Genomic DNA, 13,372 nt, shown 5'->3' with positions numbered 1-13,372 from the left:
CAGAGAAAGTCCTGGGCTCTCTGAAGAGGAGGAAGCAGGGGCCCTGGGCACGCCCTCCCTCCCACAGGGACTCTGCCCGCCGATCATCCTTGACCTTGGCTCTCGAGCCAGCCGGCCTCTGCAGCTCCCACTTGGTGGTCCTGATGGTGGCCTCGCTGTGTACCACCTGGGGGGCCCTCCCCGTCTGTAAGATCTCCAGGAGGGTGGACTTGCCCTGACGCGGTGGACCCACGATGATCATCTTCATCTGCTTGCACTTCTCTGCTTTCCGCAGCTGAGCACGCAGGTAAGACAGCATCGCTTTGGGGCCTGTGCAAAACCACAGCGGGGCAAAGGAGATGCTGTTGCTGACACAGAGGTGGGAACACACTCACAGTTCTTGAGAAACAAAGTCCTGTCTGAAGGAACACCTTCTGTGTATTCTCATGGGATGAACTGAGAAGACGTTTGGGTCTATGGAGAGAAGGTGTGATACAATTCACCCCAAGAGTGAAATGTAAAAGTCAGGGATCCAAAGACAGCATCCTAGGTGCTATGGGTCACAGACAGTCTGGTCACATGGCCCACAGCAACCATCAAGTTCCAGAGAACTTGACAGCATCTTCCCAAACATGGGAGCTGAGGGAGGCTCCATGGGTCCCCAGGAGTGTCTACTCCAGGTCCTCAGCAACTAGACTTGAGCATCTTTCCCTGGGGCAGGGGTGGGGGTTGTGATGCTGAGGAAGTCCTACCTTCTTTTCTGATCTCTGCAGGCACGTTGCCGATATTCAGGTCTTCAATGTCCAACTGCCAGAGGTTGCCCAGCTGCCCCAGCTCAGGAGGGAGCTCTCGGAGGCTAGGATTGCTGAGGGGATACACACACCACAGGAGAACACACACACACCACGGGAGAACACACATACACCACGGGAAAACACACAAACACCACGGGAGAACACACACACACACCACAGGAACATACACACACACCACGGGAGAACACACACACACCACGGGAAAACACACAAACACCACAGGAGAACACACACACACACACACCACAGGAGCACACACATACACCACGGGAGAACACACACACATCACCACAGGAGCACACACACACACCACGGGAGAACACACACACACCACGGGAGAACACACACCCACCACGGGAGAACACACACACACACCACAGGAGCACACACACACCACGGGAGAACACACATACACCACGGGAAAACACACAAACACCATGGGAGAACACACACACACACCACAGGAACATACACACACACCACGGGAGAACACACACACACACCACAGGAGCACACACATACACCACGGGAGAACACACACACATCACGGGAAACACACACACACCACGGGAAAACACACAAACACCACAGGAGAACACACACACACCACGGGAAAATACACACACACCATGGGAGAACACACACACCACGGGAGAACACACACACACACCACAGGAGCACACACATACACCACGGGAGAACACACACACACCACGGGAGAACACACACACACACCACAGGAGCACACACACACACCACGGGAAAACACACACACATCACGGGAAACACACACACACCACGGGAAAACACACAAACACCACAGGAGAACACACACACACCACGGGAAAATACACACACACCACGGGAGAACACACACACACCACGGGAGAACACACACACACACCACAGGAGCACACACACACACCATGGGAGAACACACACACCACGGGAGAACACATACACACAGCAGCCTGTCAGCCTCCGGGCGTGTGGGAGCCACTGACAGTCTATACCCCAAACCAAATATCTTGGGCCCTGATTTCAAGTGTTTCATTTAAATACTAATTCCAAAGCCTTTCCAAGTGGCGCTAGTGGTAAAGAACCTGCCTGCCAATGCAAGAGATACAAGAAATGCAGGTTCGATCCCTGGGTTGGGAAGATTCCCCTGGAGCAAGAAAAGGCAAGCCACTCCGGTATTCTTGCCTAGAAAACTCCATGGACAGAGGAGCCTGGAGGGCTACAGTCCACGTAGGCACAAAGAATCAAACACAACTATGCAACTGTACACGCATGGTTTTCCAAAGCCTTTCTCCCTGGGAAGCTAGTGGTACAATGGCAGCTCTGTCTTCTGCATATCCCCACAGCTTAGATCAGGGTTCCCCCCACCAACTTCCCCATCTCTTCAATTAATTACACTATCATAAAGATGATCCGGAGAAGGCAATGGCAAGCCACTCCAGTACTCTTGCCTAGAAAATCACATGGACAGAGGAGCCTGGTGGGCTGCCGTCCAAGGGGTCGCTACTAGTCGGACACGACTGAGCGACTTCACTTTCACTTTTCACTTTCACACACTGGAGAAGGAAATGGCAATCCACTCCAGTGTTCATGCCTGGAGAATCCCAGGGACGGCATGGGGTCGCACAGAGTCGGACACGACTGAAGTGACTTAGCAGCAGCAGCAGCAACAGCAAAGATGGTCACAACCTCTTCTAGACAAGGCAATGTAGCCTGAATTATTTTGCACACTGTCTGAATCCTTCGGCACTATTTGGTAGTAGGTACTCAGTGAATGAAAGGATGGATGACTGAACCACTCTTCCCATTATAAATGAGTGAAACAGCAAGGAAGACATCCTTGCATGTCTACCCCTCCTCCCCCTCCCCTACCTCTTTGACTAAGTCTGGCTCTGAAAATACAACATGCTTTTTGGCATGTAGATAATGTCTCCCTGGATGGTTCACACAAGGACATTCTGCTTCCTGGGCTGAAGGGCAGGTGCAGCGGTGCTGGCTTTGTACTTACTTTCCCAAATAGAGTTCTGATAAGCTCTTCAGTAGGCAAACTGAGGGCGGGACTGCATCCAGGTGGTTGTCGTTCAGACAAAGGACTTCCAAAGACTCACTTAGGAAGGCAGGAAATTCCAGTACACACACTGCAAAGAAATGGCAAAGCAGACTGTACGTTGGAAGATAATTCTGGGCCATGACAGCATGGAGACCAGGTGGGTGCATACACTGGTACAACCTCTAGAGGGTATTTTGACAAATCTATCAGAATGAGATGCTCATCTCACCGACCCAGGGATTCCAATTCTAGGAAACGGTCCTGCGGACATCCTAGCATGTATGGCAAAGATGTGAGAACAAGGACACTCAGAGGCACAGTTTGCAGTAACAAAGGTAGAAGACAGCTTGTATGTCCACCCATAGGGAGTTGGTGAAGTGAATAATGGGATTCTACTCAATTATTACAAAGCATGGGGTGGGTCTACATGTATGGATATGAAGAGATACACAGGAGATACTGATAAATCAAAAAAGCAAGGTGTGGAAGCAGGTATCTAGAAGCCTAAATTTGTGTACCATAAAACGTGTGCAGACATGTGAAAAAACAGCCCCCCAAGCACTTAGATATGTTATATGCAAGTGTGCATATTATGATGATGTTATGTGCAAATGCACACAACAGACATGCCTACATGCCTACTTTTGTTACATGAAGTTATGTGCACGCACACGTTATATGCATGCACACGTATACCACACATGCCATTACTATATATACATGTTACATGTTGTTATCAGCATGTGCATACACACTACAAATACACACGTGTTACATATATTATGTGTTACAGTGCATGTCAGACACAAATGCAATTGCTACCGCAGACACGTGAGGTTCCGTAGTTCTCTCTGGAGAAGGAGACCACTGGCGTAACTGAGCAGGGCCCGATGGGGCTTTCCCAGAACAGCCCTCCCCACCCCACACCCTCTGCTCGCCTCTTGTCTGTAGAAAAACTGGGGCCTTCTAGGCTTCCCCAGCTCCAAAGAGTACTTTTCATTGGAGAAATTGAGAAAGCGCAGAAAGACAGGAAACAGTCAAGCAAGCCAAAATAATAGTAATTCATCCATTAAACAAAGTCAAGGACCTTTAGTTCCTCCTCAAGCACTATAGAGAATATTCTGAGCCATGTCCTTTGAGCTGTTTTGCAGTCTGAGACCCTCATCAGGTGGAAGAAGTTAACTGCGTGCTGTCCACAAGCATGGTCGGAACCAGAAAGTTGATGCTGACTCCTGACTGCCTCACCACCAATCAGTCAGGTGAATGTCTGTGAGCTGACCCCACCCCCACACCATCCCTCTTCACCCTGTCTTTAGAAACCTTTCCCTGAAAGCCTTTGGGGAGTTCAAGCCCGTGAGCACTAGCTGCCTGGACAGCTTGCCTGCCTAGACAGGCACCTTCAATAAACGCTGCCCTGCCTTTACCACGACCCAGCGTCGCTACATGGTCTTTACTGGACATGGGTGCGTGGACCCAAGTTCACTTTGGTAACACTGGAAGACTGAATATTCACTCCATACCCTTGGGTGCAATTCAGAAAGTTTGTTTACCATATATTAATGCATATATTACTTCTTCAATTGAAAAAAAGCCAATTAACTGAAAAATAATGTGGATTTGGTTTTTATGCTTCCGAGGAATAAGTCAACTCTCTAGTATGTTTAAGTGATTTCAGTAATTATGCTGGTGTTGAGGTTCCCATTAAAATCACATCAGATTTGCTGTTCCTACAGCACCAGAGTGTGTGAGTTGAGAAAGAATGTGGGGAAAGCTTGGAAACTGATAGGAATCAGAGGGTCGGATTGCAACACTGAAAGTGCCTTCTCCTTTCTCCTGAGGCATGGAGAATGGGGGCAGGTGAGCACCCCCCTGAGGGTCCCTTTCAGCTCAAATTCAAGATAAAACAACTGACAACTGCCTCAAAGCCCTCTCAGCCAGTTCTCGGCCAGACACGCAAGATAGAGAAGCTGGAATTCTTTTGTGGGGCTGAAATGATGCCTTTGCCCTGGATCACAGCTCCTCCCTTAACTCTGGCTTTTCTCCACACATGTAGATGCAGTCTCAATGGTAACAGGGTAACCTGGCATCAGAGAGTGTTCTGGGAGAGACGATAACAGAATACTGATATTGGCGCCTGGATAATTTGCCAGCTAGCACCACATGAATGGGACTCAACACAGTGGCCCCTACAGAAATAAATGTGCAACAGACTCTTAAGGACAGCCTTGTACTAATCCTTGTTCTACAAGAAAAATGTTCAAAAAGTGTTTTTTGTTTTTTTTTTATGAAAAAGAATGATCAACTTCACCCTGCCCTAATTCGCATGGAAAAAAAACATCAAGAAAGACCTACTTTCTTCCCAGAGAACATGTTCTGAACACATGGCCTCTGTAGTTTCCATATTTAGTTTCACCTTGGTGTTTAAGAAGGCTCTTTAAGAAACAGACAGATGGAATAAGGGACTTGTCCTCTAAACAGAGACACCACCTGTCACAGACCTCTTGGCCCAGAATGGAAACTCTGAAAACCGGGCTGGGCAGAGAGCACAGTTCGAGGTATTTATGAACTGTAATTACTTATTCATACTTATTTATGACTCAGCTGGTCTGAATTTTACTGTAAAAATGGCCATCCAAATTATTTTTGGACAAGACCACGGCGCCAACGTGACTACTTGAATGTACATAAATCTACTTGGAGTTTTCTATCCATCTGCAAACAAGTAGACGTGATGCCTTACTCCAGGTCAACAGCCCAAGAGAACAACCCTCCTAGGAAAAGCGTCTCTCCCTTTCACCCAGGCACGGGCCTCCAATCTTTAGATAAAATCGACAAAATCACAGGGCTCTTGTCGCGTGCGGATGGCACAGCACCCCCCACTGCTGCCAGGAAGCCTCTGAGGGGTGCGTCCTCCCCAGCTCCAGCCACGCTCCTGCTGGCCACCGCGGGGCCACTTTCCAGAGCACGGTGTGTGTTTCTGCCCCGCTGGGCCCCATGTGCCTCTGGTTTTGCACTCTGGCGGTTTCATGAAAAAGCGGCTGGTCCCTCAGGAGTGCTGGCCCACCTCCTAAGGCGCCGGCACGGTCTGCCTTTCTGGACTAGAGACACCCTTCTAGTCCACTCCAACCCCCGAGGCTTAGCCTGCTGCAGTGGGAGTGCAGCTGAGGTCCACCAGCAGCCCTTCTGCTGCCCGTCAGCCTGTTTGGGCTTCCATGAGACAAAAAATGCTCGCTTTTCCTTCCTTCCAAGTAAAATCCTCAGGTCTGGACTCAATTTCCAAAGTCCTAAGGCCCTTTGTTTTGAAAAGGATCAGTTATGAAATTCCAAATTGCATTTCGCTAGTAGTGAGGTTCGAGGCCTTTCTGTTTCTTCCTGGGCCATCTGGACTTCCTTTCCTATGAACTGTTTATATCCATTGCCCAGTTTCTGCCTATCGGGTTGACTTAAAAAAAAGCCAATTTGTAAGCCGTCTTTGTATATTAGGGACTTAGGCCAGTTTATGTTGCAACAATTTTTGTTGCAAATATTTCCTCTTGGTCTGTTTGCATTATGACTTCGCTTACGATGCCTTTTATTGAACAAAGTTTTCCCATTTTTTACAATTATAAAGATTTTGCTTTTTTAAAAATTACTCCTAGATTTCCCACCTAGCTTTTAAAGATCTGCCTACACTCAAATTATATATTTATGCTCTTAAACATTGTTTTCTTTCATGCTTCAAGCTGACATCTGCATGGAGATATTTGTAACTGGTATAAGGTTGGCACCTAGAGCCGTGTTTCCCCTTCTTTCAGCTGGACAAGCAGTTATATCAGCACTATTTATTAACGCAATAAAACATTCTTCTTCCCACTGAATTGAAATGCCACTTGGGTCATACTAAATTCCTATATTAGGTCTATTTTTGGACTTTTCTCTGTTACACTATGATACATTCTTTTTTCAATCATATATAATCATCAAAAAAGGTCAACAGGTAGGCTGACTGTTTAGTTCACCTCCTGTGAATGTGTCCTGGCCTCTGTGGCATTTCTTATTCCCACCTGACACCATCTACACTTAAAAAGCAGTTGTCAATATAGATCAATCAAGCTGAAAAAAAAAAAAGGTATATTACACTTAAAACAACCTAAATATTGGTTCCATTGGACAGTATCCACAGGGATATATCTGTGAGTGTTGATGGCTTTAGAACTCCTGACTTTCAGATTAAAAAAGAGGGCTGGTGATTGAACGAGAGGGACAAGTCCACACCTCTCGCTGTACCTTACAGAAATGAGGACCAAAATGAACTATTTTCCTAGAAATGTTCTCTGCTGAGCTGGCCTTGTCATGTGGCCAGCCCCAACCCTCTAGAAAAGTTTCTGTTTCTGAAGAGTCTGGAGGAAGACCTCAAGCTCCTCTAGAGTCTCAGCGCAGCCAGAACAGCCTGCAGGACCCAGGACAGCGGTGTTTCCACACGCACCTCACAGGATGGCACAGTGTAGAGGCAGGAGAGCGCTGCCCCCAGGCTCAGGGCTAATGCTCACGGTGCTTGCCTGGCTCTCCCGCTCAGCAGCCCCTGCCCGCGTCAGCACTGTGCTCAGGCTGAACCGCGTCCCCTCATAGCCGTGAAGGGGGGCCCTGACCCCCAGAATGATGGCTTTAGGAGACGAAGTCTTTGGAAGGTGACCGAGTTTAGATGAGCTCATGAGGGTGGCCCCATGATGGGGTTACCATCCTTATAAGGAGAGACACCGGTGGGTACTCTCCCTGCCGTAGGAGGACAGAGCAAGAAGGCATCTGTCTGCAGGCCAGAAAGAGGGCCTTCACCAGAAACTCACTGTGAACCCTGACCTTGGACTTCCAGCCTCCAAAACTGAGAGAAAATACATTTCTGTTGGTTAAGCCACCCAGTCAGTGGTGCTTTGCTATGGAAGCCTGAATTGAAGACACTCCAGGAGGCTCAATTTCCTCATCGGCAAGATGGAAAATCACAACCCTCATCATGTTGTGATGGTTACGGAGAGACTGACACATGCAAGGTATCTAGGGCAGTTCTCACACAGCAGGCCATCTATACACCGGAGCTGCTAGACTTACTGGGCTGCAAACAGGAAAGGGGGCTTCGGGACACGGACCGGCCATCTGTGACACGAGCCACGGCACAGTCAGGCGCCTGAATCAAGCATGGGCATCCCTGGCATTCCACAGGGCACTGCAGGCAAGAGCCCACCTGAGCTGGCTCCCTGCAGGGCGCCCCCCTGCCGTCTCACCTCCCTGCGGCAACACACACACCTGCCTCCGTCCCCGAACGCTGGCGGCCTCTGGTGGTGAAAAAGGAAATGCGCTTTGTTTTAAGGACGTCTTCATTTCTGTAGGGGGAGAAACGTCCAGGTTTGAGGAAAGCATGGCAAAGACATTTCTTCTTGGGCTGTGACTATGCAATGGCACGCAGAAAGAAGGGAGAAAATGCCCGCAGCAGGGTGTTCGGGCCCCTGCGGCTGACGTGTAAGCATGGATGGCCATTGTCTGCTGACTGCACCAGTTGTGCTCACAAGTCTTTAGGGGGAAGAAAAAAACAAGCAGAGAACGTGACGTAATGCCAGCAGGACTGGCAGTTTCCACTTCTGAGATTTTCTGTCCCAGGCAGGGTAAGCCTGGCAGGAAGGCCCAACAGGGGCTGCTGCATTTCTCCTCACCGGGGGAGCTCTCTTAGAGGGGTAAGTTCCACTGGGATGCCGCAGCACATGTTCGCAGCTGCCCTCAGCCAGCGAACTAAGGGAGCTGGTCTTCCTAAGGAGACCTTGGAGGGCAGGTTTTATACAGTCTACCCATATGGCTAGTGACTGGCAAAAATTTTTGAACAGAAGGACAATTGAGGCTGATACAGGGAGATTCTCCAGGAGTCTTTAAAGATTGGAAATTGTACGATACTGTGCTAGGCTGAATTGTGTCCCTCCCACTCACACGCTGAAGTCCTAACCAACCCCCAGCATCTGAGAATGTGAGGTATTTGGAGACATGGCCTTTAAGCAGGTATCCAGTTAAGATGAGGTCATGAACGTGGGCCTGGATCCAGTCTGCCTGGTGTCCTTACAAGAAGAGGTGATCAGGACACAGACAGGCGTGGGGGAGACCATGTCAGGACACGGGGTCAGCTGTTTGCGTGCCAAGGAGAGGCCCTGGGAGAAACCGACCCTGCCGCTGCCTCCCTCTCAGGCTTCCAGCTTCAGAACTGGGGGAAATCCATGCCTATCGTTTCAGCCGCCTGGTCAATGGCACTTTGTCATGGCCGTTCAGCGAGCCCGCATGGATGCCATCCCACGGGTCTGCAACTGGACTCACACCCACATTTGAGAGCTCACTGGGGACAGAGACCCCTGCTTACTTGCCAAAGTGATTTCTGGAGAGATCCAGGGTTTTGAGCTGTCTGCAGGTCCACTTCTCTTGAGGTGGGAGTGCCACCAGCTGGTTTCCCTGTAACTTCAAGAACATGAGGGCCTGGGGCAGAGGGAGAGAGGGTAAAGGTGATGTCAGATACCACAGGGGTGGAGGAACGGACGGGAAACCAAATGGTTATAACCAATTCACTCTCACAGGGATTCCAACAGTGAGGGGCCTCCCAGAGTCTTCAGACTCCTGACATCACAGCAGAAAGGGGAAATGGGACAGTTAATAGATCCTTCCCTTCAGATCAAGGCAAGGCAATTATTCCAGAATGAAAGGATGAATTGACACTTCTTAAGAGTGATGATTACTTGTGGACCCATCCCGGGCATAGCAGAAAAGTCTGAGGTCCTGGAGGCCACAGTGCCAGAGCAGGAGGGGTGGGCTGAGTGTGATGGCTCCTTGGGCTGGCCCAGATGACACCCTAGACAGGGGTTGGGTGTCAGCAACACCGAGGGTGACCTGCTCCGGTCACAGAACCTCTGCTGGCTTGACACGGACTCCCCCGGGGTGATGGAGAGTTCCGCACCCAGGCCTGGCTCTGCGCACCAAGTGGTGACTAGGACCCATGCTGTGCTTTCAGAGGTTCCCACCGGAGCAGGAAAATCAGACAGGTGTGGGAACAGCCCTGCTGGGACACACACAGCCAGGGCTCTGGCACAAGGCATTTCCTGAGTTCACGCCCAGGAATTCCAGTTCTTCTGCTTCCAGGCAGGGAGCAGGGATGAGACGAGACGGCAGTGCTACCCGAGCCTCGTGTGCCAGCGGGCCTGGCGGGCCCACTCGGGAGCAGGGAAGGAATAGAGCCACAGAAGGTCCAAGGGGCTGCTGGACTGCGCTTACTGTCAACTTTAAAGAAAATTCTGGAAGTAAAAACCCATCATCCCACCTTCCTCCCAGAAATGTTGTCATTTTGCACATTTCCTCTCAATCTTTGCATACAACCACGCACGATCTTGACGGTTAAACTTTTCTTTCAACTTATTTTTTCTTTGTCTCAAAAGCTCTGAAGAAGTACATAGAACTGCAACGTGGAGTGGTTTTCTTACAAAAGCTGAAAATGAGAAATAAGGTGCTATATTACTCGACTTACATCAAGCTGGAAAAGTCCCAGGGGAACTTCTTTCAGTGCGTTTTCTGAGAAGTCCACATCCTTCAGGTGGTTCTTCCAAAACACAGCCATTTTGTCTGGTAGAGACTCCAGGGCATTTTTGGATGCTTTGCAACATTTCTAGGAGTATGACAATAAAGAGAATTAATCAGCTTTTTAAAGGCAGGGGTTTCTATGAGACTTTCCAAATTTAATGTTAAAAATAAGACCATTACAAAAACCTCTGTAATAAATACAATTCAGCTAATTAAGAGGATACAGACTATTACTGGGCTTCCGTAGTGGCTCACTGGAAAGAACCCACTCCAATATTCTTGCCAGGAAGTCTTCATGGACAGTGGAGCCCGGTGGGCTACAGTCCATGGGGTCGAAAAGAGTCAGACTCGACTGAAGCGACTGAGCACACACGCATGCAGACTATCCTTGACCTGTTTTCCTGTCCTTGCTCCAAGGAACGGGTGGGAAATGTTTCCTGGGGAGACCAAGGTGGCTCATGGTCTTTTCCCTTCCCCCAGGACACCTGGCCCATTGTCCTTGAAAATAATGGGACAATTCAGGACAGTGTTCTGAAGAGGAGCCTAAACCCCACACACATATATATTTAAACTAGAAATATTAATGTTAGGAATGGAGAATTTCCATATTTGCTGTTAAAAATAACAGCAAGAAAACACAAATATACTTTATGCTGTCCCATCCGTTTCAACAAGCAAACCTGCCAAGAAACAAAACCACCATTTGAAGGGGAGAAGGAAATGGCAACCCACTCCAGTGTTCTTGCCTGGAGAATCCCAGGGACAGCGGAGCCTGGTCAGCTGCCGTCTATGGGGTTGCACAGAGTCGGACACGACTGAAGCGACTTAGCAGCAGCAGCAGCAGCTATGCATGCAGACTAAGCTGGAGGGGGCTGGCTCTCAGGTGAGTTACCTGCCTGAGACCCTCAGCTGCTAGATGCTGAGTGACAGACACGCTCATCTATAACATGGGACAACTCTGCACACCGAGGGAGGAGCACGGTGCATCCTCAGCTCTGTGGGACTGACCGCTCCCTTCACAGTTTCTGGCAAGTTACTAACCAAAGGGCAAGCCCAGGCATTTGGAAAAGCCTTCAGGTTATTTCTGGAGACGTTTAGACAACTGAGCGATTTGAAAGAATGGAGGAAAAGTGCAGGGAGTTCTGTCAGTTTGTTGTCAGAAACATCGAGCTCCTGTAGCTTCCGTAAACCAATCCAGTTTGTGGCTAGGAGAAAATAAGAGAGGATGAATTGGTAAAAATATCCCAGTCAAGAAGAAAATGACAAAGTATATCAGGTTACTTATGCTGAAACATACCACTCTCTTCTTCAAACAATTTTTCCAAATAGTTTTTTGAAGCCGTCAGTTTTTGAAGTTTTGAGAGATGCAGGAATCCTGGTGGGAGGTGGGACAACTTGTTGCTGGAAATGTCAATTTCAAGTAGCCTGTATTTGGGGAAGAAGGAAGTCAAGGCATCAGAAGCAAGCGTTGGTTACGTATTTCTCTGTAAACATGTTTCTTTTTCTCCTGGCACAAGGATAAGGAACGTGCACTGAAACACCAACGTGACTTTTTTAACGGTGTCACTGTCACCACGTCGTGTGTAGAAAAAGAAGACCAGAGTTGTCTCTGGTGGGCCCAGGCCTCACGGAGCAGGAGGGGTGCAACCTTGTTCACGTGTGTGATGCCAGAACAAGCTGGTGTCCTGACACTACTGGAAGTCCAAAAAGCAATGCTTTTAACCTCTTGGACTCTCGGGTCTGCCCCGGGTAAGGACACCCCACTCCATGGCACTTGTTTAATTTTTTGTACAGGGCTTCTTTCCCATGAGTTACTGCTGACCCTACGCTCTTATCAACATTCGTTTCTTCATTTCACTTAGAGCCTTAGCTTTTGAAATCGGCTCACGTCCCATATGGAACGAGGGCTTCCAGGCATGATCATCAGTACATCAGGGAAGGGAAGGCCCTTCCCCTGCCTGTGCAGCCTCAGCGGGGGGCTTGCGTGTCTTCCCAAGGCCTCCCAGAAAAAGAGACAGGAGCTGCCCACACTGTCCAACCATGGCCAGAGTCCTGTGCAGTTCACCGCTTCTTGGAGGCCCTGCTCACCCCTTGGGAGGTAGGCCAAAAGCTGGGGTGTCGGGTCCGTTGCTCCCACCAGCGCCTTCCTCTGAGTCCTGCCGCAGGACCAAGACTCGGTGTCGTGGGCCAGCAGGCCGGCGCGGCTGCACACGGCAGTGGACACGCGGGCCCACAGGCCGCCGTCAGAGCTCTCTGTGTTCATGCGAACAACAGGCCGGGACCTTGTGCCCGAGAGCTTGCTAAAGGCATGCACAACTTCCTTCTCTCATTTTAGCTGAAACTCTGTTTTCCAAAGCACCAGCTACAATCAGGGAGCATGGCTGCAGGAAGCAGAGGCTGCAGGCAGAGGGTGTGGGTGCAGCCAGGCTCACACGGTAAGGGCTCCCCACTGGGGCCCGGAGCAGGAGCCCACCTGGAACAGATGATTTCGTCTGATGACTGCACGCTGGGCAGCTCCCCCAGGTGGTTGTCTGAGAGGTTCAGCTTCCGGAGGTTGATGAGGCCCCAGGGGACGACCGAGGGGAGGGACGCCAGGCAGTTGGCAGAAAGATCCAGCTCTGTGATCTGGCAGGAGATGTCGATGAGCCAGTCCAGATCCACCCAGGGCAGCTTGAGGTGGGACCATTTCACACGAAGAGCCTGGGTGTTGGAGAAATAGGCAAAGCACACACCAGTGATAAACCCAGGGCTCACGCAGACTTGGAATAAAGCAATGGTTTATCCAAGTGTGAGTCTGTCTGCTCATCTCAGCAGAGTCCTGAGAGATCGGGAGCACTGGGAGCACGCTGTCACTCGGGGGCACCTGTATCCTCGAGGGAAGCTCTGCAGACACAGCAACGTGCTCTCCAGACTCGAGAGGGAGCGCATGGGCGTC

The 13,372-nt window shown here is 49.9% G+C and overlaps 1 protein-coding gene across 2 annotated transcripts in view; it reads right to left on the bottom strand.

Annotated features, from left to right (window-relative positions):
• LRRK1 (leucine rich repeat kinase 1) overlaps positions 1-13,372 on the bottom strand; it is a 146,541-nt gene that overhangs the window by 43,083 nt on the left and 90,086 nt on the right. For both annotated transcript variants that reach the window (XM_055417677.2, XM_055417681.2), the window contains exons 7-15: positions 12,911-13,137; positions 11,735-11,862; positions 11,479-11,642; positions 10,385-10,522; positions 9,233-9,345; positions 8,140-8,216; positions 2,821-2,950; positions 732-844; positions 95-309 (exon numbers count right to left, since the gene is read on the bottom strand). In XM_055417677.2, the coding sequence (XP_055273652.1) occupies positions 95-309; positions 732-844; positions 2,821-2,950; positions 8,140-8,216; positions 9,233-9,345; positions 10,385-10,522; positions 11,479-11,642; positions 11,735-11,862; positions 12,911-13,137 (1,305 nt within the window). The remainder of the gene's footprint in view (positions 1-94; positions 310-731; positions 845-2,820; positions 2,951-8,139; positions 8,217-9,232; positions 9,346-10,384; positions 10,523-11,478; positions 11,643-11,734; positions 11,863-12,910; positions 13,138-13,372) is intronic.

Source organism: Moschus berezovskii, chromosome 21 (genome assembly GCF_049115385.1).
Source record: "Moschus berezovskii isolate FMDL1 chromosome 21, NW_MosBer_1.0, whole genome shotgun sequence".
Taxonomy (NCBI): domain Eukaryota; kingdom Metazoa; phylum Chordata; class Mammalia; order Artiodactyla; family Moschidae; genus Moschus; species Moschus berezovskii.
This window is presented reverse-complemented; position numbering and strand designations above follow the sequence as displayed.